Source organism: Sinocyclocheilus grahami, unplaced genomic scaffold (assembly GCF_001515645.1).
Source record: "Sinocyclocheilus grahami isolate Dianchi unplaced genomic scaffold, SAMN03320097.WGS_v1.1 scaffold798.1, whole genome shotgun sequence".
NCBI lineage: Eukaryota > Metazoa > Chordata > Actinopteri > Cypriniformes > Cyprinidae > Sinocyclocheilus > Sinocyclocheilus grahami.
Genome location: NW_015505977.1, coordinates 155,033 through 179,611, shown reverse-complemented (window position 1 = coordinate 179,611; position 24,579 = coordinate 155,033). Strand labels below are relative to the sequence as shown.

The window sequence follows — 24,579 nt, the reverse complement described above, 5'->3', positions numbered from 1 at the left end:
ATCATAAACTCTTATTTACACAGTCAGAGCGCGGCTTCTAAGTGCGCTAGGAAATACACTTTATTGTTTAACTTCGGGTGGTTACCATGACGACGCGAGTCTCGTCGTAAATTGTTGCGTCCAGGCATCTGTCAGGCGAAAATAAAGTCTTCATTAATAACTTGTATAACTGGTACTCCAGATGGTCTATTCATGACAAAATATACATGACAAAGGCCGGCGACCCGCTTCAAATAAACACGTGTCTCTCGTTGGTTTGTTTTTGTTTCAAGTGGCCTGCTGTAGTAACGTTACTTAAACACCGCGCAACTAAGCAACCGCGACGACCTAGGAGCACGCGCTGGCTGCTCTTTCTCGCTCTCTCTCACACACATCCATATCTGATAATAATATCTGTTTAAATAACTTACTACATAATTCATCTGTGTTTTCTTGACTTCTTTGACGGCTGTCAGGTATGCAGCAAAGCAGCTCGAGCGCAAATACGACACATGATACATTACAAGTGGCTGAACACACCTGAGTGGCCTTACAGCGAGATCTAATTAAGAATCAAGGATCTTCTGAGACTATCGGATAAAGTTGTTTTTTTTGGTTTTAGGTCAATTTTGATGGTTTTAGTGGGATTTTGGGTGCTTGTTACCAGCTAAATCACCTGAAAACCAGCCTGGAAGACCAACTAAACCATCATAAACCAGCTTAAACCAGCTACATGATGGAATGTAAATATTTGTAATAAATGTTGTATTTTCCCCATTAATTGTGTGCCGCTTAGTGCTAATTATTGTGGGAATGTTCTCAAATAAACATAAAAGACATTCCTATTTCAATACAACCAATAGTATAATAAAATATACAATCAAAGCCTAAAATAATCATATATATATAGTGCATAAATCTATTAAAATATTTAATATAATTAAAGGCTAATCAACACAATTCTTAAGTGTGCTACACACATGAATGGCTGGACAAACCACCTGTAGTAACACACTCTTTTTTATCTCTGTATGCACCAGACACTTTTTATAAACATTCAGTTACAAGGACTTAACAAGAATAACAAATGTTTACTTGCGAATGCACCACAAATCATATTTCACTATTTGCTTCTTACCCTTAAATACCTCTTTTGCACAATATAATGTAGTCATTATGTAAAGTTGTAGTCTGTTTTAGTACTTGTATAGTCTGTTTTAGATTATGTGTATGTATAGTCAATTATTTATAATACACCAGGGCTCTCAAGTTATAGCAAAAGTTTGGAGTGAGATTAGGGGAGGGGCCGCTTAAAGGGGAGGGGTCACAAAAAGGGGAGGAGCCATTCAAATATTTGCAGCACCCAATTCTCTCAAGTTTTCGCTAGCAGTTCAATTTTACCTATTGTTCATAACTGACCTGAACAAATAGAAATGATCACAACTGGTAAATCACAACTGGTAAATCTGCTAAAAAGCAGAAAAATCCATCCAAATAAAATAAATAGGTTTATGTATTTCAAAAATGCAAATGTATCAAAAATAAAAATGGCCACAAACGAGCCAACTGAAGAGCAGTGCTCAATGTACATACTGTACACATAAAGTATAGATAAAGAGAGAGAGCACATTTCAGCTTATGAATGTTTTTTGTTGCATATTTTCATGTCTTGATGACAGGGGTAGGGGGCTCCCACTGAAAGCACTGTGGCTCAAGGCCAGCCATTTTCACCATCATGATAGATGATAGTGTTCTGTCCAGAGCCAAACTGTTCCTAGTTTTGGTTTTGTTCAAGCCCACCACGGAGAACACTCTCTCTGCATCTGCATTTGAGTGGGGAAGCCACAGTGCTTTAAGTGAGTAGCAGGACTAGTTATCCCTTATTTCTCAGCTTGAGAAATACAAGGAGTGGCATGAGAGCGTGTGACCGGGTTGAAATGCGTGTGTCTCACGGTGAATGCGTAACACTTGAGAGCCCTGATGCACTATAGTTAGATTACCGCTTTCAGTAAGTTAGCAATGTATAGGTTTAAAAAATTGTTTATGTCTAGTGTTGTATGTTTATATTTATGTTTAACTATGTAGCACCGTGGTCCTGCAAGACACGACATTTCATTCCACTGTGTGTCCACACATTTAGCGGAATGACAATAAAGTCAAGCCAAGTCACCATTATATAGCGCTTTTAACAATACAGATTGTGTCAAAGCAGCTTTACAGTATCAAAATAGGAAAATAGTGTATCAATGCAAAGTGACAATAGTAAACACTCAATTGTCAGTTAAAGGCAGTTCATCATTGAATTCAGTGATGTCATCATTCAGCTCAGATCATGTTTAAATAGTATCTGTGCAATCAAGTCGACGATATCGCTGGAGATTAAGTGTCCCCAACTAAGCAAGCCAGAGGCGTCAGCGGCAAGGAAAAATAGTGTATCAATGCAAAGTGACAATAGTAAACACTCAATTGTCAGTTAAAGGCAGTTCATCATTGAATTCAGTGATGTCATCATTCAGCTCAGATCATGTTTAAATAGTATCTGTGCAATCAAGTCGACGATATCGCTGGAGATTAAGTGTCCCCAACTAAGCAAGCCAGAGGCGTCAGCGGCAAGGAACCAAAACTCCATCGGTGACAGAATGGAGAAAAAACCTTGGGAGAAACCAGGCTCAGCTTGGGGGGCAGTTCTCCTCCGGCCAGACGAACCAGCAGTTTGTTCCATGCTGCAGCAAAGTCAGATTGTGCAGAGGACTCATCTGGTTCCGTGGTCTTGTCCCGATGGCCGTCTAGGAAACAAGGTCTTCACTGGGGATCTGTCTCTGGGGCTCATCTAGTTGTCCTGGTCTCCGCTGAAATTCAGGGCTGTAGAGGTCGTCTCTAGGTGAAAAAGCTCCACTGTGTCTTGACAACAAACAGCAAATACTTGAATACTTGTCAATTTGATGGTTTCAAAGGGGTTTTCGTCACTTGTTACCAGCTAATCCAACTGAAGACCAGCCTGGAAGACTGGAAGACCCATGACAAACCAGCTTCAACCTGCAAAATGACGAACAGAATCATGCACCACAGAATTTACATGGTTAAATAACATGTTAATTCTTGTATCACCTGTACATTTATTGACCAACTGCAGTAAAAAGCTAATATTTACAATGTTTTTTTTTCATTTCTGATATGTAAAGAGCCAGATTTCAGGAAGTATAATCCAGAAGTATATTCAAATTCATGCCCACAGGCACAACACGCTCTGTCATCATTAGGAAGTATAATATATTCAAATTCATGCCCACAGGCACAACACGCTCTGTCATCATTATATTAAAATATTTTGCCATGTCCCCATGTCCATTCCAGATGACAAACGTCTGTTCAGAATGTGTTGAGTCAGAAATTGAAATGCAGCATAGCGAAAAAGAACATCACAACAAAGAGACTAATGTTGTCACGTTATTCAATGACAATAAAACATGCTCTGAGTAAAACCACCCATCTTTATGTTTTTATCTAGAAACCAGGTGCAAAAGGAGGTGGATTCAAGTACTCCAATGGTAATTGTCTATCTGCGAAGTTGGGAATCCCATCAGATGCCCGATGGCCTTCAACTGTGGATTTTTCAGGTAATTCCTGATAGTCATTTTCCTCCAGTTGTGTAGGGTTCACGTTACTACTCTCCAAAGCAGAAAAAGTTGCATTTTCCTGACACACATCTTGAGCAATCTCCTCATTCATGTGCTGCTTGGAGCGGTTCTTTTTAAGCTTTTTCTTAATTTGCACCAGGCCCATGACCACCGGTTTCAATGGTTGTTGTTTTTTTTGTTGGATACGGCCTCCGACAAGTGTGTCGGGTGGGATTTGATGTCTGTCAGAGCTTACCAGTGTCAACCCTTGCGATCTGTCAGCCTCGTTAAAGGCAGTTCATCATTGAATTCAGTGATGTCATCATTCAGCTCAGATCATGTTTAAATAGTATCTGTGCAATCAAGTCGACGATATCGCTGGAGATTAAGTGTCCCCAACTAAGCAAGCCAGAGGCGTCAGCGGCAAGGAACCAAAACTCCATCGGTGACAGAATGGAGAAAAAACCTTGGGAGAACCAGGCTCAGCTTGGGGGGCAGTTCTCCTCCGGCCAGACGAACCAGCAGTTTGTTCCATGCTGCAGCAAAGTCAGATTGTGCAGAGGACTCATCTGGTTCCGTGGTCTTGTCCCGATGGCCGTCTAGGAAACAAGGTCTTCACTGGGGATCTGTCTCTGGGGCTCATCTAGTTGTCCTGGTCTCCGCTGAAATTCAGGGCTGTAGAGGTCGTCTCTAGGTGAAAAAGCTCCACTGTGTCTTGACAACAAACAGCAAATACTTGTCTTAGGTCTAATTTGATGGTTTCAAAGGGGTTTTCGTCACTTGTTACCAGCTAATCCAACTGAAGACCAGCCTGGAAGACCAGCTAAACCATGACAAACCAGCTTCAACCTGCAAAATGACGAACAGAATCATGCACCACAGAATTTACATGGTTAAATAACATGTTAATTCTTGTATCACCTGTACATTTATTGACCAACTGCAGTAAAAAGCTAATATTTACAATGTTTTTTTTTCATTTCTGATATGTAAAGAGCCAGATTTCAGGAAGTATAATCCAGAAGTATATTCAAATTCATGCCCACAGGCACAACACGCTCTGTCATCATTATATTAAAATATTTTGCCATGTCCAACAGGTTTTTCCAGATGACAAACGTCTGTTCAGAATGTGTTGAGTCAGAAATTGAAATGCAGCATAGCGAAAAAGAACATCACAACAAAGAGACTAATGTTGTCACGTTATTCAATGACAATAAAACATGCTCTGAGTAAAACCACCCATCTTTATGTTTTTATCTAGAAACCAGGTGCAAAAGGAGGTGGATTCAAGTACTCCAATGGTAATTGTCTATCTGCGAAGTTGGGAATCCCATCAGATGCCCGATGGCCTTCAACTGTGGATTTTTCAGGTAATTCCTGATAGTCATTTTCCTCCAGTTGTGTAGGGTTCACGTTACTACTCTCCAAAGCAGAAAAAGTTGCATTTTCCTGACACACATCTTGAGCAATCTCCTCATTCATGTGCTGCTTGGAGCGGTTCTTTTTAAGCTTTTTCTTAATTTGCACCAGGCCCATGACCACCGGTTTCAATGGTTGTTGTTTTTTTTGTTGGATACGGCCTCCGACAAGTGTGTCGGGTGGGATTTGATGTCTGTCAGAGCTTACCGGCATCAACCCTTGCAATCTGTCAGCCTCTGCGGTGGCTTGCGGGTGATTTGGCAAGCATGCTCTGGGCGGTAACTGTGGTGGCATGTCGTCAGTTGGTGGTTTGGATGAAAATATTGTTCTAGGCTTTGGAATGGGCTTTGTGGGCTGATCCTGAAATATAAAAACACATTATTAGATTTTTAACAACCTGTTTCTTAATTCACAATATTATAAATCACAAAAAAATTCATTTTAAATGAATAGTTCACACAGAATTTATCCAAGATGTAGATTAGTTTGTTATGAACAGATTTGGAGAAATTTAGCATTACATCACTTGCTCACCAATGGATCCTCTGCAGTGAATGGGTGCCATCAGAATGAGAGTTTCTTACAAACATGCAGCTTTTCAATTCACAAGATATTAACTGATGGACTGAAGTCGTGTAGATTACTTGTGGATTACTGTGATGTTTTTATCAGCTGTTTGGACTCTCATTCTGATGGCACCCATTCACTGCAGAGGATCCATTGGTGAGCAAGTGATGTAATGCAAAATTTCTCCAAATCTTTTATGAGGAAGAAACAAACTCATTTAAATCTCGAAAGGGCCTGAGGGTGAGTACATTTTTTAGCAAATTTTCATTTTGGGGTGAGCTATTCTTTTAACTACAAGAAAATTATGTAATTTGTAATTGTATTAATATAATTATATAATCTGTTGATGTCGTATTACTGTGCTCTGTAGATTCAAAGAGCTCATTTCTGTCTCCAAGCTGGGATACAGTCTCGCAGAAGGACTTGTAGGTGGCGTAAATGATTCGTTTTGGAGCGGCAAAGTTGGGTTGTGTTCAGAAATATTTGAATGAGTTGTATGTGTTGGAGTTGAAAAATGTATCCATTCAACCTGTCCAGGGTTTACAGCTTTCTTTCCAGGAAACAACAACTCAACGTAGTTATTTTTGCCACCCTGCACACAAATGAGACCACAAAAAAATGCTCAGGGCCAGATACGGTATATCAGAGCCACATATTCAAAGATTATGAATAATGTTGATGGTGAAAATAAACATTAACTATTTCCCCTATCATGCTGTTGATGGGGTAAACAACATATTTATACTATTTAACAATGCAAAAGTGTACAAAACGTAATATAATTTTTGTGACGTCAAAATCTTTGTAATTGTTATAAGACACTGTGACTATATTTTTTGATTTATATAATATATATTTTTATACTGTATTATTACAGAATTTTATAAATATGTGAGTGTCATAACAGCTTAAGGCTGTCAAGAAGGAACATGATAGCCAGTTTGGCAGTGGTCCATGATTATCTACCAGCTCGACTGATTGACGTCTATTTGGTTCATCTTGATGGATAACCATAACCAACCTGCTTGTGGTATATCTAGAAACAACAAGCTAGCAATTGCAATTGTAACTCTATACCTGTTCGCAGGCAACAGTGAGCAAGTCATTGTAGGGGAGAATGGGGTTTCTGCGATGAAAGGCCACCAACTCATGGAGGGAAGAGAAGCGTGTCTTTTCTCCCACTATAATATACTGGTTATCTGGCAAGACGTCAATCATGAAGTGTCTGCAGCGATCTTCAGCTCTAGGAGAAATATTTATATTGATTCTTGGACTCATTCATGTACAGTACTTGTGAATCAAACTTCCTTATAATGAAGTTTATTGACTGACAACAATGGCCACATTGACACAGACTTACCGATAAGATAATGTATAACCCACTCTGCTCTCGCTAACACGAATGAGGAAGTAACCAGGAGGTTTGCACATCAGCATGTCCTCCGCAGCCCTACAATACAGAAATATTTAATCTGACAGATATCAGTAACCTGATTTTCTGCTCTATGATGTCATTGTGTTCATGATAAGACATAGTCTGAGAATTCAAGCACATATTTCAGAGTCTGTCTGCTTAGTTTTGTTATAGTACAGTATTCGATCCATTACTTCCTGGATATGATTCCATGGAACCATTCTGGAACAATTCCATTCTTCAAAATGCAGCTGCGCTGGAATTCAGTGAACCAGTCGAATGCTGCATTACTGCTGTCATGCGGTAAAGGCACTGCCATGACATCCAGTTTGTCCTAAAGGCACAAATAATTTGATGGAAAAATGCACACTTTTAATAAAATGAATGTAGGCCAATGACATTTATTTTGTCTGGAATTATTCAAGTATTTCAAAATACATTAAAATACAATACATTCAGACAATGAATTAAATACAGCACTGCTATGATGAACATGTTTTCAACATCTAAATTAAAATCATTTTCTTTTCTTTTTTTCAACCTAGGTGAACTGTCCAGAGATTAGAATAAACAATAAATTGTCAACAAATATAAATAAATAGGTAAACAAATAAATAACTACATTCATGCACATACATAAGGATTAAAAATTCATTTAAATTAAATTATATCAGAACGTAGGCTATCACATATAGGAAGTAATAAATATTTAAAATTTGTCAAATTGATCAGCAGTTTAATGACTCACAAAATCTTGATTATAACCAAACTTGTTTAATGTGGATTTAACAAAAAAAGGATGTTTCATTTCGTTTAGCGCGCTTATTTGCATATATTAAAACATTACAGTCTATATTCGAAGTAACACATAGTTGACGTAAAGGTGTTTTAAAAAGACTGCCGCTTTTATAAACAATAATACATACAGAAAAAATTGAATGTTTTCATAACGCACAACTCACCTGCCGAGTCACACGGTATAGTGGCGGGAGCCGACGTGACCTCACCTGTTAAAACTGTTGTTTTGGGTGTGTGGTTTAAACAAAAGGTCAACAACACATTTCAGATTATGAACTATAAGCATTTATAGATTTGTAGTCATCAGTCGGTTTCTGGTGGAAACATATTATCAGTTTACAGACGAGTGCAGTTGATTTGTGCGCGGACTATGGCGTATGACTTGATATAATGAATATTAATTACGTCCTGTTCACTTTCCTGGATCGTCCAGTAACACAGCCTAATTAATATTCATAAGGCAAATGTCACAGTCATTCAGCAAATCAAGAAGGCCTGCTCGACATGACATAATTAATATTAATTAGTCTAGGCTTCCGCTAGTTTTCCTGCGCTCAGCAAATCAGGTAGGTCTGCGCGAAGAACGTCACATAACGTAATTAATAATTTATGAGCAAAGCCTTCGCTGTTGTTGGATTCGTACATTCACGCAATGAACAGGTCGATTCAATTATCATTTTTTGTGCCTCGTTTTGAGTCAGATGGTCATATACTGATACTCATTTACCCTAAGTGCCAAATGTTTTTCACAGAAATAAAATAGGCGGAATCGAGTCAACTTTATAACCATAACTTAGAAGTATGTTAGCATGTTGTTCATGTAACTGGACTGTTCTGGACAATAATCAAACACAAAGAGACTTTTTATAAAAATTTATTACACAGAAAGCGGAAAAAAGAAACGTTTGCGACATTTTGAAATAGCCTACTCATTTGACAGGGGAAAAAAAGCAACAACGCATTCACACTTTGGTCTTTGTTTGGTCCCCATTTTGTGGTGGTTCCACAAAATGTATCTTTGATATATGGGCCTAACCATGGTACTGTGGTGCACGTCAAAAACAACATGGCATTATCAGTGGAGTAATGTGCTGCAGTAGCCTAAGTCATGTGGCCAGTAGATGTACATATGAAACGCTGAAATGAAGCACCATCATTAATGTTTTCATTTGACCTGGAATACATTAATAGCGCAACTTCAAGTGCATTTAACATTAACACATTTAACATATTCACTTTCCATGTGGTATGCCATTAATTAAACTACTTATAATGTTGTTTCAGTGGGAAAACTCGGATATAGCACCTCAGGTTGTTTTTGGCTATTTTTTGGAAGTAGCGATATCGAGCCAAATTGGATAAAAGCGCAAAAGAAACACCTCAGATCAAAAATTAAATTATTAGCATATTCTGTGAGAAAATAGGGCTCAATAGCTTGCGAGTTGGAATGAAGGAGAGTATTTGTGGAATGTTGAACGATGGACGTTGTTCTCTCTCATCGTCTCTCTTATAAGCTGTTCAGCTCCTGAAGTGTCTGATCCAGCACTTGATGCATTCCGAGGTTTTCTTCTTTTGCAGAAGATAATTTTTCTAAAAGCAAAAATGAAAATAATTAGTCAGACGATACTGCTACTGTACACACGTTAAAATAAGCTTACAGACTTAGTTTAGTGCACTTCATCCACAACAACACTATAGTAAAAACACCATTTTTTTTGTGCTTGCATTAAATGGTCATTGTCAGTAATAGTATTAAATTACAATGTGTACGTCTAAAAGAAGAACAAAGTGTACGTCTAAAAGAAGAACTTTTCTAATGTGAAGATTAGTAAAATAAATTAGAGTTATAAGTGGGAAATCAGTCAGAATTGAAATTTAACCTCACCTTTGTGGTCATGAGAATATTAGCCTATATGTAAGGAGTAAGAAACTTTTTTAATAAAAAAAATATTACATTCAATGTTTGTAATATAGTTAATATTTTTAATAAATGTAGAACTAACTCCATTAAAAGGTCTGAGGTCATTTAGTTACTGAGTCTGATATTGTTTGTGTGTGTGTGTGTGTGTGTGAAGGTCCCACATTTCTCAAAGGTTCTCATACTTTTGAAATGAATGTCCATGACCAAAGAATTTCAACAAACTTTCCAGTCATTTGTGATTGTAAACACAACTTGGACATTACTACATCTTACAAGCAAGTACAATATTCCATCTAGGCCTAAAATGTTCCTTATATTTCCATGTTTTTCATCACAATAGGGACCCCTCCCTATCTTCATAACAAATCATTAACAATGAAAACAGAAGATTGAGAGTCTAAAAATGAAACAACAGGAGTGTTTTATTGAGACTAGCGAAGACACATTGAAGAAAATGAAGCCAACATGAAGAAAGTGTCTAGAAATCTGAGATAGCAGGAGGTGCAGAGAGGGACAGAGATGGATCTACAGGGAGGTCATGTCATTGAGAGCATGGTCCAGCTCCTCAGAGATGGCTTTATACTTCAGCTTCTGAGCATAGAGTTCATCTGAAGATCGGCAGGAAAAGCAGTAAAGCGAAGGATGAGAAGCAGCAATGGACAGAAACCAAATGAAAAGAGAGAGACAAGAAGTTAATGGATGTATGAAGACTAAACATGCTATGAAAGATCATGGTATACCAGGAACAATGTAAGAAAATCATGTGCAAACCAACAATGACTGTAAAATTTCCATCTGGACCTGAGAAGATATGCTCCCTAGTTACTTTTACTAGTCATATACTTTTATTAATAAGCAAATGCAGAGTTTGGCCCTCATAAAGAGTTGACTTGCGCTGTAGGAAACAGACATACTTAATTTCTCTTGGGACAGAAGCAATACCAGGCTTGTTTAAACTGATTCCATATACTGAGCTGAATATATCATCTTCCAGTGAAAGGTTCAAGCAGTTGAAACACAAGCCTGCTGGAACTCTGACAGAAGTGCTCTAAAACAATATGGTGTTGTGTGTTTCAAAATATTTTATGGCCGTTATATGGACAGGAGCACGACCCGCCTGTGACCTGTAAAACCCTATCCATGCAAGACTTTTCGACGTGTCCTGCTTCACCACTGGTCATTTCTGAAAGTGAAAAGTTAATTTAGCCACTTCCTTACCTTCACTGAAGTTTCCATAAGAACAGTTTAGTGTGTAGTGTTGTTTTCCAAGTCAAACTATAGTCAAAAGTGACCCTTTTGAAAAAATTGTTAGCTACGTCATATAATAGATAAGTATATTAAATCTATTTAGGAGTAAAATATCTTTTTATTAATGTTCTATACATCTGAACAAAGCGATTTGTTAAAATAAACCACCCAAAACCAACAAATCTAGTTTTTATATACCAGTTAATTCTGACTGAATGAAACCATTTGCAAAAACAAACCTCCCAAACCAACTGAATCTAGTTTTTGAACCAGTTCATTCCTTCAGAATGAAGTGATTCACTAAAATGAACCACCCAAATAAACCACCCAGACCAATCAAATCTGGTTTATGAATCAGCTAATTGCTTTTAAACAAAGCCTTTTGTACAGCTGCCCAAACCAATCAAACTAAATTGAATCATCTCCCCCTATGTTTGTGTTGTGCTAATCTTGATTTACTGGAGAAAATATCTCATTCCTGGAAAAGTAACAATGCTTTGAAAACAGCTACTGTGAATTTTTGAAATGAACTATTTGAACAAAGTCATTCTTAACAACAAATCATCCAAAGGAACCAGAATCAGTCAACATGTTGTCACAGCTACAATAGTAGTCATTGCTAATTATGGGAAAAGCTACAGTACAGTGTTTGGAAAACAGATACTTGCACTTCTAGAACATGTAGTTAAGCCAACAGAATCTCTATGTTCTTTTACTTTTACTCTCTTCCCAATATTGCAAAAGATTTTAAGTTGAACTTTTGGCTCCACAGTAAACTTGCTTAACTCAGTTAACACAAAGATTACTATCTTCGTACCTTCCAGGTCATCGATGGATTTTTCCAGTTTGGTCACTGTCCTCTCTGCAAACTCTGCGCGGGTCTCGGCCTGAAAAACACAATACGGAAGTTGAAAAAAGACATTCGGGATGAGAAAGGGCAGCTTATCTTTGACCCTTGTCTCATTCATTGCCTTCTTTACCTCCTTCAGCTTGTCACTAAGAACTTTAATTTCCTCTTCATACTTGTCTTCTTTTTCTGAGTACTGAAACATGCAAACAAAGACAGACACAGCAAATCTGAATAAACTTTGTATCGCTTTCAGAGCTATTGTGTTGTGAGAACTTTAACCGTAAATTACACACTGTGTCTTTTAGTTTCAAAGCAATTATCGGGCTCTGAAGTCGAGCGATGATTATTATAGAGGTCTGAAATTGTGACTTTGTGAACATTAACAGACAAAAGAGAGATGTTGACTTACTTTCTCTGCCTGAGCCTCTAGGGATTTAAGGTTGTTGGTAACGTTTTTCAATTCCTCCTCTAAATCACTAGCTTTGCTGGAAGTGTTTGAGAAGAAAACAATGGTTTAACTGGTCAAGCAACAAACGTTCACATCTTAAAGTGTGAGAACAAAAGTGTGAGAATAGGCAAATGATACCATTCAGCGACTTCGGCTCTCTCCTCAGCTCGCTCCAGCTCCCCCTCGAGAATCACCAGTTTACGGGCCACCTGCAGCAGAGATGACGTTCAGATGAAGAACTTCAAGCTTCACACATCTGGAAGCGTTGTTCCTTCAGGCGCTCGTAACTCACCTCTTCGTATTTGCGGTCGGCCTCCTCTGCGATGTGTTTGGCCTCCTTCAGCTGCATCTCCTGGATCTCCATCTTCTCCTCGTCCTTCATGGCACGGTTCTCGATTACCTTCATGCCTCTGGAGGTGAAACAAGCTGTTAGTGATTAGATCATCAATAGGAGATGTTACTGATGACCTCTTCAGTTAATATGCTGCAGATCAACAAATTCGCTGAGTGTTATTTTTATAATAAACAGCATTCCCAGGGTCATGAATTCTGGAAATAGGAACCAGTTTTTTTTACACTGATTCAGATAAATTTGCTAATGAATCATTCAAAACAATTTGTGAACCGGATTGAACAATACATGGAACATTGTGACTGCCATGCATGGAATTTCTGAAAATTCATGGAAAATTTACTTTTAGCTCAGTTCTGAAATATTTAGTATTAATATTTTTAGTTCTTAATATTTATTTAAATGTTAAATGAATATTTAAAATTGTTTTTAAATATTTAAAAATATATATATAAATAATAAAAGTTGTAAACCAAGAAAAAGGTAGGTAAACCCCTCTTAGAGAACAATAACCTTTCAAACATGGTTAAAAGTAACTACCTTTACTCTTAAAATTATATTTAATTCTGTCACATTGTGCTAGCATCTTATACATTTGCTTGTGGATTGATGAGACAAAGATGTTCTGGTCCACCAGAGCCATGTAGTTTGTACCCGAAGCAACACAGCAATTCATTCCTTCCGCCATTATTTAAAAATTAAAGGTTTCCATTGACCTCTCGCTCTCGTCTGCTGCTTTCTCCGCCTCTTCCAGTTTCTGCAGTGCAGTTGCCAGCCTCTCCTGAGCCCGATCCAGTTCCTCCTCCACCAGCTGAATCCTGCGGTTCAGCGCCGCCACATCACCCTCAGCCTGACGACAAAAAAGGTCAAAGGTTACTTATATACAATTATATGCAAACATACATGTGGCTTATAAAATAGTGTTTTAATATTTTTCATGTCTGTGGGGATTCTCAAGATGATGGCATGTCATTTTCGTCTTTTTTTTTTTTGTTTGCACAAAGCAAATCAACTGCAACAGAAAAAACATTTTTGCACCCTTTACGACCACCACCACCCGTTGTGATTCAAACAAAGATTGGCCTCAGAATGAGCACAATGGTGCCTCTGTGACATTTCTCGGCTTTCAAGAGACCTCACAGCCAAACCGCCCAGTTATTGGACTGATAATTGCAACTATAATTATGACAAATATCACCATGGCTCTCTCACAGACACTCAACTGAGCGAGCAAGCAATGCTCTCAGAACGGTAGGAAAATCTCGCAGCCAGGAAACTGCATCTGGGTTTAAACTTTAAGAGGAGACAGAAAAACAAGGCATAGGGGAAAAGTTAAGAGGAGTAAATCGTCCATTTTCTGATAGCATCTTTGTTTTGAGTCAGAGCTGCTGCTACGGACTCCTGCTACTTTCTTTAAGGTCCAATCATGGACTATTTGGAGCATGAACGGTAGTAAAGGGATCAAGGCTGACATACCACACTACTTTCAAGTTTTTTTATAGCTAATTTGCTACTGGATAGCATAAAAAGATCTTTAATAAAACACAAAAAGTAATGTTATAACTCACAGAATAGGGACAAACCTCACTATTGCGAATGTTTTCTCATAATTTCAACTTCTTTTCTTGTAATGCCAACTTTTTTCTTAAAATTGTGACTTACATTTCACAATAAAACTTTATATCTCACAAATGTGACTTAACATCTCCAAGTTTAACTTTATAACTTGTTCGAATCCATGGTCAATGTGACTTTATGTCTACAAATATAACTTTTTTCTCATAATAGCAACATTTTCTCATAATTGTGACTTAATTGTATATATCACAATACAACTTTATATCTTGCATTGTGACAACTTTCAAACCAACTATCAATGTGACTCTAAAAAATTATTGTTATATTTCGCAATTAAGAGGAATATAAAGATATAAAGTTGTATTTCAAGGTATAAAATATTTCATGCAATTGCGACTTTTCCTCATAATTGTGACTTAATTTCACAATACAACTTTATATCTCGCAATTATTTGAAATAAAGTTATAATTGCGAGATATGTTTTATTTCAAGATATAACATTTCTTCTGATTGCGACTTTTTTCCTCAAAACTGTGACTATCTCAAAATAATTGTGTGAGCTAGTATCTTGCAATTTATCTCAAAATGTATCGTATTTCACAAAATACCATTTAAATATGCTATTCAATATCGACATTATTAAAGAAGGGGGTGAACTGAACATTTATTCACACATATTTCACCAATACATCAATGGAGCAGGAAGTTGACCTCCTTTTGAATAAAGGAGAGCCAGAGAGGGGAGGAGAAAAATGCACAGGAAATGGACACACTCCACATCCTCTCCCCTCCCAAAATGCACATTCAGTTCAGGGTCAGGATACTCCCTCATGAGCAATGCCCTTTCCTTAGTCACTGCGTTCCCTGGCTGCTTTAGATGCAAGCCATATATGGTAAAACGAGCTCTGGAGAATGCTAGTGGTGAAGTGCCAAAAAGGATTTAAAGGCTAAAGAAGACCAAAAAAACACAGCCATATTTTATCGAAAAGCGTCTGGACCCAGCCTTGAACGTTTCATCAAACAAACCCAAACACACATATGTGTGATATGAGACGGCGACATTCCCAGATTTATGGATTCCCAGGCCCATTTAAACCACGGTGCACTCAGATCTTGTTAGAGCCGCTGTGACGTCCGTATCCAATTATACGTTTAGGGTTGAAATGTGGGGGAATCACCTGGGACTGCTGTCGACTTCCTGAGGCACAGTACTATTGTATGTGACATTGAGCAAACACTGAGGCGAACCCTATCAGTGTAATGACCTTTCTATGGGCTGATATTATGAAAATAAGGTCTATCGGATGAAAACGAACAGTGGAAATTAAGTAAGGAAGTGAAGGAAATGAAGGCTCGTTTTCAAGGTTCTTGAGACCTTACTGGTAAAAGAGCCAAAGAAAGAGTTGCAGATGCAAAATGATTGGTGATTTCTCACCAAATGCAAAGAAAAGCAGAAGATTGTTGGAGTATTGTAAAGTAAGTGACCACTTGTGTGACTAAACTTTGAAAAGATATGCAAAAGAGGTCTTTATCAGTTTTAACACCATGGGAACCTGTCAATGCAAATTTGAGGAGCCTAATGGTTTTTGTGAAGGCTTCACCATATGTTTCTGGTCATGTTCTTGACTTTTGACCCCGCTGTGAATTATGACCTACATAAATTTGGACCATCATGGAGAGGTCATTGGTCACGTCATGACCAAGTCCAGCAGCATTCTGTCACTCTAAGGGTGGGAAAACTCCCACTTATGAAAGCAAAGCCAGCAAAATTTGTATTACAAGCATATGACTCGACACCACAAAAGAGACAGAAGGAAGTTGATGTAGAAGAAGGATGGGACCAAAAACCTTCATAACATTTCTTAAGTTCTCCATTAGCAGTAAAAGTCAACAGGTCCTAGACAAAAGACACACTATTGGTCTACAAACACTTGAAGAACTGGACTTTTCTTAAGCAGTGCCAGCTTCCTGCATATCTGCATGGTCATCTGAATACGAAGAGGGTCCACAGGAAACTCCAGTGTGGAGCAAGAGACAACTTCCTGACTCAGTTCCTTTGGGAGCTCTGGATGGGACATCCTTTGGGTCTTTCTTGAGTAGAGCAAAATCGAATTCTTGAGTTCTACGAAAGATTTAACATTTCTTCATTGTCTAAACCCAAGCAGGAGAACATTCACATTTCCTAAAGTTTCATTCCATTCAAATGAGAGCAGACAGACTGTAGGGTTCTGGCCATGTTTCCTTATAGCAGCTTGAACATTAAGTGGGACGAGTCATAAAATGAAGCATCTAAATCCACCAAGGACTGTGGGGGAGAGGGCTTCCTTGACAAGCATTTTCATATCAAGAAAAACTTCCTCGCATACAACATTTAGTCTTATTCTTCATCTAAATTAAGTTATTCAAAAATATTATTAATTAGGTCTAAATGAATTTTGATTACACCAACAAAATAGGTAGAATTCGATCCTTTAACTGCAATAACTACCATTTTTCTTTGTTTTTCTTTCCTGTTGGATGGATGGATTATTGGTTGTATGACTGAATACATTAGGTCCCTCAGACCTAAAAAGTCAGACAAGGTAGAAATATCTCATCTATAGATAGATAGATAGATAGATAGAAATCTTTAAGAATTATGAAAGTATTAAACAGATAGGCCTAAATAGACAAAGCAATTGCAAGTTAAAACTAATAAACTGTTAATTTTGTACATTAAAATGGTTTGTAAGACTAAAATAACGGTAAAATGATGCAATAAACTTGTATGAGAAAACACTGAGGCCTAACAACTGCCCAAAAGCAGATTTGGGGGTCGGACTGTCCCTTTGGACCAACGCCTTTCATTCCACAACCTCACGTCTGCATCCAGGTCTCACTGTTCACCTAAACATACAATTATAGTCTTCAGAGGAGACCAGGAGCTTCTTATAGACGCCTGTTCTCACAGAGGGAACGCGTAGACGAGTCCGTAGAGTGTAAAGACGATATGTAAGAAGAAAGATACAACAAGAAGATGTGTCTCACTTTCTCCCGGAGCTCGCGCTCATTGTCCAGCTCGCGCTGCAGAACCAAAGCTCGATCTTCTGCGTCATCCGCCTGCTGCTGCAAAGTCTGGATCTTTCTCTTCACTGCGTCCAAAGAAGTCACACCTGTCATTTTAGATACTTTATTATATTATATTTGCTACTAAAAAACGAAACACTCCGCGACTTTGGTCAGGAAAAAACAAAACGATGTGCAAAAAAAAAACAACGGGAAACTTTTCAAAAGGCTATAAAAATAAATACGCCAAAATATAACGCCTAAAAATATATATAATCCCGAATATAGGGATGTTAAAACAAATAACGGAATGCTAATGTACTTGGATGTCCAGTGCAAACAAAAGGAAAAGGAAAAGGAGTGAAAACGACACGAAATGTGCAATCCCAAATTCTTCCCAATCCGGATCAATACAAAACGGTTCAATGAACAAAAAGCGGTCTTCGCAGGAGGTTATTTCTGTCTCATGGAGTCATTGGAACGTGAGAGAATGTAAGGAGGCAGAACTTCTGCAGGAAAGTTTCAATGTAACTGTGAAAAAGTGAGGTCCCCGTGACATCACGGTGGGCGGGGCGTCCATTGAGGCACAATTCAAGTTTGTATAAAGTTTGACAACTCTGATCCATAGAAAGAAGTAATCTTTTGGCTTATATTTACTCGTATTTTTGATACTACACTATAAAATTATTTTTAACAGAAATGTAGCATGCAAATACATTAATTAACCACAATTAATTTCTTAATTCTAGACGTTTCAAGAAGGGTCACATTAAAATCACCTTGATTTTAGCTGTTATCATTTTAATGAAGTTACGTTATAACATCTTATGAAAAGCCTAGCATCATCTTGCATCCCTCTTGGCAGTTTTCTGAGGCCCCTTATTTGAGAAACACTGCTATTTCTATCCAATCTGTCCATTAAAAATGACTTTAGCGGATGTAACTTCATGTTTTCAGGTTGATTCAATCATATGAAATACAGAAAGAAGTAATCTTTTGGCTTATATTTACTCGTATTTTTGATGCTACACTATAAAATTATTTTTAACAGAAATGTAGCATGCAAATACATTAATTCTAGACGTTTCAAGAAACATTAAAAATCATGTTATACACCTTGATTTTAGCTGTTATCATTTTAATGAAGTTACGTTATAACATCTTATGAAAAGCCTAGCATCATCTTGCATCCCTCTTGGCAGTTTTCTGAGGCCCCTTATTTGAGAAACACTGCTATTTCTATCCAATCTGTCCATCAAAAATGACTTTAGCGGATGTAACTTCATGTTTTCAGGTTGATTCAATCATATGAAATAATATTTTTGAATAAGATATGCTGTTTTATATTTTTCACACACCTGACAAAACAGCTTACAGTATTTTAAAGCAAAAAAAGAATGTTTTTAATCATATCAATGTTTTGTTACCATCTACTTAATTTGTCAATAATTTGCTTTTCATTTCAATTCTTAAAATGAAAATTCTAAGTAGTCAAAAGGCGAAATGCACTTCTCACTGCAGGTTGTGACTTTGCCACCGCTTACTAATTCAACACAGCAATTAAACGCAAGATTTCAATTACAACCCCCACAATTAAAACCGCCAGTTTTGACCTTAAACGCCATTTCATGTGTGACACACTTTCCTCAGAAGTGTGCTTTTGTTCTAAAGACGAGCCAGCATTGATTTCATTAGTCACAGGAGTGTGGCCCTCTGTGTTTGCTTTCGTTGCATTCTTGGGATTCCTGGGCTGCTACATGGCAACCGAAGTCCCAGTCTCCCCTGCTGTTCACTGACTTATCAGTAACAGGCCTCGAAAATCCCTCGCTCATTGAGAGTATCTTACCTACTTCTGTGGCGTTGCGAATGCAGATGTATAATTACTTTACAGTTTCCTCTAATGCATGACATGTGGTAGGCTTGTCTGGAGCACATTTTCAGGGCAACGCTCCAAGGAACTCGAAATGCGCTTGTATTTGCAGTTTTAGGCCTCTCAGTCTGCCTAAAGAAAACTAGAACATTCTACAGGAAATGAATCTTACTCAAAAATACATTTGTCCTCTTATTGAATAAAGTTTGGTGTTACGGTTTGTCTTTTAAAAGTGTTTTGTGTTCAGCGACAACTTCAAATGGATTTACCCCCATGCTGGAATCATTAAGGATTCACAAACAGCCGATTTGCCCCTCCTCAGCTTCCTTCTCAGACTATGCAGTCATTTCCTTTGAGATCACATTGTGAGGAGTAACCCGAGCTTATCAGAGCAGAGGACAGGGTGGACCACTTCAGACCCATGCAGGTGTGATTACGGCTATTTTCTCACTCATCCTAAGGCCAAACACGTTTCTACAGGTGAAACACTACAGTGCTTCATTTCAACTTCAAGGAATAGTTCACCCAAAAATGAAAATTTGCTGAAAATTAACTCACCCTCATGCAAGTTGTAGATGAGTTTGTTTCTGCATTGGAACAGATTTTGAGAAATTGTGCATTATATCACTTGCTCATCAATGGATCCTCTGCAGTGAATGGGTGCCGTCAGAATGAGAGTCCAAACAGCTGATAAAAACAACACAGTAATCCACAAGTAATCCACACCACTCCAGTACATTAATTAATGTCTTGTGAAGTGCAAAGTTGCATGTTTGTAAGAAACAAATCCATCATTAATGCAATCCTCTATCTATAATAATTGCTTCTTTCCAGTGAAAAAAAAAAAAGTTGTCTTGTCTGAATCAGGAGAGAAATATGCACAGATCAAGCACTGTTTACAATTAGAAATATGTTGGTGGACTTTGATGTGAGAGGACAACAGGGGATGGACTTTTTCACTGGAAGAAGCATTATTATGGATTATGGACTCATATTTTGGCCAGAAGCAATGGTTTAAAGTTTAAACACCTTAATGATGGATTTGGTTTTTTTACAAACACACATCTTTTCACTTCACAAGATGTTAACTGATAGATTGGAGTCATGTGGATTACTTCTGGATTACTGTGATGTTTGGACTCTCATTCTGATGGCACCCATTCACTGCAAAGTATCCATTGGTGAACAAGTGATGAAGTGCTACATTTCTGTAAATCTGTTCAGATGAACAAACAAACTCATCGGCATCTTGGACTGCCTGAGGGTGAGTGCATTTTCAGCAAATATTAATTTTTGTGTGAACCGTTCCTTTAAAAGTATGTTGTGTGTTTAAACCTGAAAATTATCTTTTTGGTGAGCGATGTGTCAGTTTCAAGGCATTGCAGAAGTAAACCTGAGGAGAAAGGTATTTTAAAAGATTCATGTCTTGTGTTGACATGTTTTATTGAGGTAAAGCTTTTTATTGCCCTATAAATCCCCATTTGAAACACTTGGAAATGGTGCCGTGACCCTGAAATGGACCAGCTGGGGTGAGAGCCGCAGTGACAGGAAGTGAAAGCATCATAACAAAGCCTGACTGACTCAAGTTGTTTATCATAGAGGAATCATGTCTGATTCTGTTTTTATTGAACGCTAGTATAAAGAATGCATCACTTACATCAGCAGCTTTTTTCTCAGACAGTTCCAGTTTCTCTTGGGCGTCTTTCAGGGCCTCTGAGTACTTGTCCAGTTCATCTTCAGTCTGTTTGAGCTTCTTCTGCAGGCCGACCAGCTCATCCTCCAGCTGTATGAGGAAGAGTGAGTAAACGTATCAGAGCACTGCACACATGATATATCTCAAGGGAATTTATCCCAGACGTCCAAACAAAAATCTGTCTGGAATGCATATAGTAATGAATGTTGATACATTTTAAATATTTTTTCTGGTGCATAATATTATTTTTAAATATACTTATACATACTATACATATACATAATTATATACATAATGTATAAAAATATATTTATTTATGTAGTCTAGTGGTAAAGACATGTCACCTAAATAAAAAATAAACGTTTTTTGCATTTTAAGACTCATAATTTATAATATTTTATGACTGATAATATTAATATAATTACGTATGATAATTATAACAATTAATTATACAGTGGTGTGAAAAGGTTTTTGCCCCCTTCCTGTTTTTTTTTTTAATTTTTTGCATATTTGTCACACTTAAAAGATTCAGATCATCAAACAAATTTTAATATTACACAAAGATAATGCAAGTAAATGCAAAATACAGTTTTTAAATGATGAATTTATTTTATTAAGGGAAAAAAGCTGTCCAAACCTGCCTGGCCCTACGTGAAAAAGTATTTTTCACGTAGGGCCACGTAGGTTTGGGCATCTTTTTTCCCTTAATAAATGAAATCATCATTTAAAAACTGCATTTTGTATTTACTTGCATTATCTTTGTGTAATATTAAAATTAGTTTGATGATCTGAATCTTTTAAGTGTGACAAATATGCAAAAAGTTTTAAAAAACAGGAATGGGGGCAAAAACCTTTTCACACCACTGTATATTAATTAGAATTTAAATAAAATAATATTTTATTTATTTTAAAAGTAAAATAATTTGACCAATTAATTATAATTATTACTTATAATTATTATATGACCTTATATAATAATTGTAATATTCATCATACATAAGTTATTTTTATTGTTGTTGTCCAATGACTATTTATATCAGACTAAACAATAATACAATTTAATAATAAACATAATTTTATTGCTGTATAGTCTAGTGGATGTTTTGTGCTATGTCTAAATAAAGACAAAACATACATGATTATTATGAATGGCATGTTTATGCATTTTATAACATATAATAATAATCATGTTATTTATAATCATGTTGTTTTTATTGGTATCAAAGAGTAAAATAATGAAATAACAATAATAATAATAAACAATTAAATAATATTTATAATAAATGCAATTATTAATATTATTATCGTTGTTGTTGTAATTATTATTATTTAAAAAAATAATAAATACATATTTTTTTTAAAAAAGGTTTTGGTAACCCATATTAAAATCATAGGTCTTCTCTCTGTAATGGACAGATAACTATTTAATTTTAGTCAGAGGTAAACTGTCATATGGCAGTAAGTGAGATAAACACTCACAAACACTTCACTATCTGTGGCTATCAGTTTGGCTGGGTTCTTGTGTTTAAGAGAGTGTCTGTAAATCTACTAGGATTCCAGACAGCCTGACATCTCTTGTCCATTTATAACCTGAGATGTTATGAAAGGTGGAAGATGGATTAATTTACAGCCAATATTCATTGACTGAGGTATTTGTCTGTTTGCAAGGAGCTGCAAAATTTCCACAGTGACTTTCTAGAGTACAGTATAAAACACAAATAGTTTTATTAAATATACACTATATTATATCAATAACCCAATTCACAATCATTTGCAAATAGTTTGTTATTCATTATTAATATTAATTTAGTATTTATTAATATATTATTATTATTCAACTAAAGTTAACCTATACAGCTTTTAACATTGAAAAAGTATTAATATATGACAAAATAATACATTAACCAAGATCAATAAATGCCTTAAAATAACTGTTCATTGTTAGGTGCAGATTTTTTAGGATTCCTATGTAATTGTACAAAATAAGTAGACACTGTTGTGAAAGACCCAGAATTGCAGCTTAAATGCATACTTGGTTTTCAAGTATGAGGTCTTGGCTCACTTCTCCTTGATTACAATCATACAGTCCAGCCTTGACAGACACTATTGCCAGCACTTTTGTTGGGACTCAAAGCATTCTTAAATTTTTCACTTCGCTCTCCTCTATCTGGATCTACCTGGATTTCTGAGTTCTTACCTGCTTGCATTTGTCCTCGGCAGCTTTCTGTTCTGTCTCGGCCTGCTCTGCCCGGTCGATGGCGTTCTCCTTGTCCAATTTGAGCATCTGCATCTTCTTCTTGATGGCCTCCATGGTTGCAGGTTGATCTAGTGTCTGGGTGGAATATGAAATTCAAGGGAGTTACGAACGAAGTGCAGTTCTTGGTCCTTCAGCCGAAAGTGTGGTCAGACTAATGGATGTGAGGAGATTTAGGAGAGGAGAAGAATGCAGCTGATGCTGCCTGCAACCAAGAGCTGCCAGTAATGCTGGATCGCTTTACATAACCCAACCAAAGTCTAAAACACCCTCCCCCTCCCCAACTCCCCGTCTCCCTATCTAAACACTTGTGAGAAGGAATGGCCTGGACCATACACAGCCAGCATTGTTTTTACAAAAGGACCAAGGGATGGAGAGGTGAGCAGATAGGACCTGCGTCCAGATTTAACCACGTAATTGAGCTTACGGGTGGAAGAACTTTTGTTTCATGTCCTTGTTGCACTCTTAAATATAAATGTTCTTTATTGGCATTGAAGGTTCCATGAAAAACCTTTAACATTCATGGAACCTTTCCATCCTACAAAAGGTTCTTTATTAGAAAAAGGTTCTTTGGATTAAATATATATATATATATATATAAAATGTTCTTCACGTTAAGAAAAAGAATGGTTCTTTTAAGATCTTTTCACTGAAAGGTTCTTTGGGGAACCAAAAATGTTTATTCACTAGAATTGCTGCGAAAACCTTGTTTTGAAACCTTTATTTTTAAAAGTGTACATGACAATCGTCAACAAATTAAAGATCTCATTCAAATACCCTAAAATTTATGGTTATGCACTTTTAAAAACCCCTAACCATTAGCAGTCATAATGATACCTCAAATTGTGCGGTTTGCTGTGGAAGGCGCTATTATTTTTCTTATTATGCAGCTCTCTGAAATACTCCATTCTTATTGGTCAATCACGGCACTGGGTGCTCAGTTATTTTTACCATTGTTCATGGCATTGATTCAAACTGCTTAACCGGAACTAAAATCGCCATTTATTCTTGTTTCATATGCAATTGGTGCCATCTTGCATCTCAGTTACCGAAATGACCACGGAGCACTTCAGGCGGTGTTTGTCTTGTTGCTAACTTTTTTGTGCATTGTAATGGACTTTAAGCTAAAATTATAAAGTAGCCATACAATAAGCCATATAATAAGCTTACCATTTATACTTTTAATCTGGTGGCCTTTAAAATCCTGTAGGCATACATTAAAGATTATTTCATGACAAGAATATTACAGAAACTTGGAAGTGGGCCGTTTTAAATTGAGTAAGTAACGGCTACCTACGTAGTCAACCACCACAGCAATGTGCAAAAACCCACTTAGAACACATTTGAAACCCCAATTTAGTAGACAAGGGTTAATCATATATACATATTTATTCCATGCCTTGTTCAATCAAGTCTGACATAAAGCAAATGCACACACTTGATTTATAGTTTTTGAGATCCAAAGTGCTAAATGGTCAAACCGTTGGGTTTAACTGCTTTGGCACTAAAAACTAGAGCAGAA

The 24,579-nt window shown here is 37.0% G+C and overlaps 2 protein-coding genes across 5 annotated transcripts; both read right to left on the bottom strand.

Annotated features, from left to right (window-relative positions):
• Nucleotides 1-3,334: 3,334 nt before the first annotated feature.
• Nucleotides 3,335-8,440, bottom strand: LOC107561903 (hematopoietic SH2 domain-containing protein homolog). 2 transcript variants are annotated; one of them, XM_016246437.1, is made up of 7 exons: nucleotides 7,962-8,440; nucleotides 7,194-7,333; nucleotides 6,946-7,035; nucleotides 6,663-6,828; nucleotides 5,944-6,177; nucleotides 5,253-5,378; nucleotides 3,335-3,879 (listed from the first exon to the last, which is right to left on the bottom strand). In XM_016246437.1, the coding sequence occupies exons 2-7, from the start codon at nucleotides 7,316-7,318 to the stop codon at nucleotides 3,484-3,486; spliced, it is 1,137 nt and encodes a 378-aa protein (XP_016101923.1). In that variant the 5' UTR covers nucleotides 7,319-7,333; nucleotides 7,962-8,440; the 3' UTR covers nucleotides 3,335-3,483. The 2 variants fall into 2 exon arrangements, with proteins under 2 accessions (XP_016101923.1, XP_016101922.1); XM_016246436.1 differs by lacking the exon at nucleotides 3,335-3,879 and having other exon boundaries at nucleotides 4,279-5,378.
• Nucleotides 8,441-8,959: 519 nt separating this feature from the next.
• LOC107561904 (tropomyosin alpha-1 chain) lies at nucleotides 8,960-23,294 on the bottom strand. 3 transcript variants are annotated; one of them, XM_016246439.1, is made up of 9 exons: nucleotides 23,001-23,293; nucleotides 20,768-20,893; nucleotides 13,333-13,466; nucleotides 12,557-12,674; nucleotides 12,403-12,473; nucleotides 12,226-12,301; nucleotides 11,947-12,009; nucleotides 11,784-11,853; nucleotides 8,960-9,387 (listed from the first exon to the last, which is right to left on the bottom strand). In XM_016246439.1, exons 1-9 carry the CDS (start codon nucleotides 23,112-23,114, stop codon nucleotides 9,305-9,307), a joined length of 855 nt encoding a protein of 284 aa, XP_016101925.1. In that variant the 5' UTR covers nucleotides 23,115-23,293; the 3' UTR covers nucleotides 8,960-9,304. The 3 variants fall into 3 exon arrangements, with proteins under 3 accessions (XP_016101925.1, XP_016101927.1, XP_016101926.1); XM_016246440.1 differs by lacking the exon at nucleotides 8,960-9,387 and adding an exon at nucleotides 10,105-10,326 and having other exon boundaries at nucleotides 23,001-23,294; XM_016246441.1 differs by lacking the exons at nucleotides 20,768-20,893; nucleotides 23,001-23,293 and adding an exon at nucleotides 17,223-17,764.
• Between the last annotated feature and the right edge of the window lie 1,285 nt (nucleotides 23,295-24,579).

Bases quoted from the DNA above. Each gene is read 5' to 3' on its own strand.
- LOC107561903 (XM_016246437.1), bottom strand. From the start codon at position 7,318: ATGGCAGTGCCTTTACCGCATGACAGCAGTAATGCAGCATTCGACTGG. The intron at 6,178-6,662 runs GTATAGAGTTAC...ATTTGTGTGCAG, and splicing joins TCACTGTTGCCTGCGAACAG to GGTGGCAAAAATAACTACGT. The intron at 5,379-5,943 runs GTAATACGACAT...TTTATATTTCAG, and splicing joins CTTTGAATCTACAGAGCACA to GATCAGCCCACAAAGCCCAT.
- LOC107561904 (XM_016246440.1), bottom strand. From the start codon at position 23,114: ATGGAGGCCATCAAGAAGAAGATGCAGATGCTCAAATTGGACAAGGAG. The intron at 13,467-20,767 runs GTAAGTGATGCA...TTTTGTCGTCAG, and splicing joins CTGAGAAAAAAGCTGCTGAT to GCTGAGGGTGATGTGGCGGC. The intron at 10,327-11,783 runs GTACGAAGATAG...GCCGATCTTCAG, and splicing joins ATCCATCGATGACCTGGAAG to ATGAACTCTATGCTCAGAAG.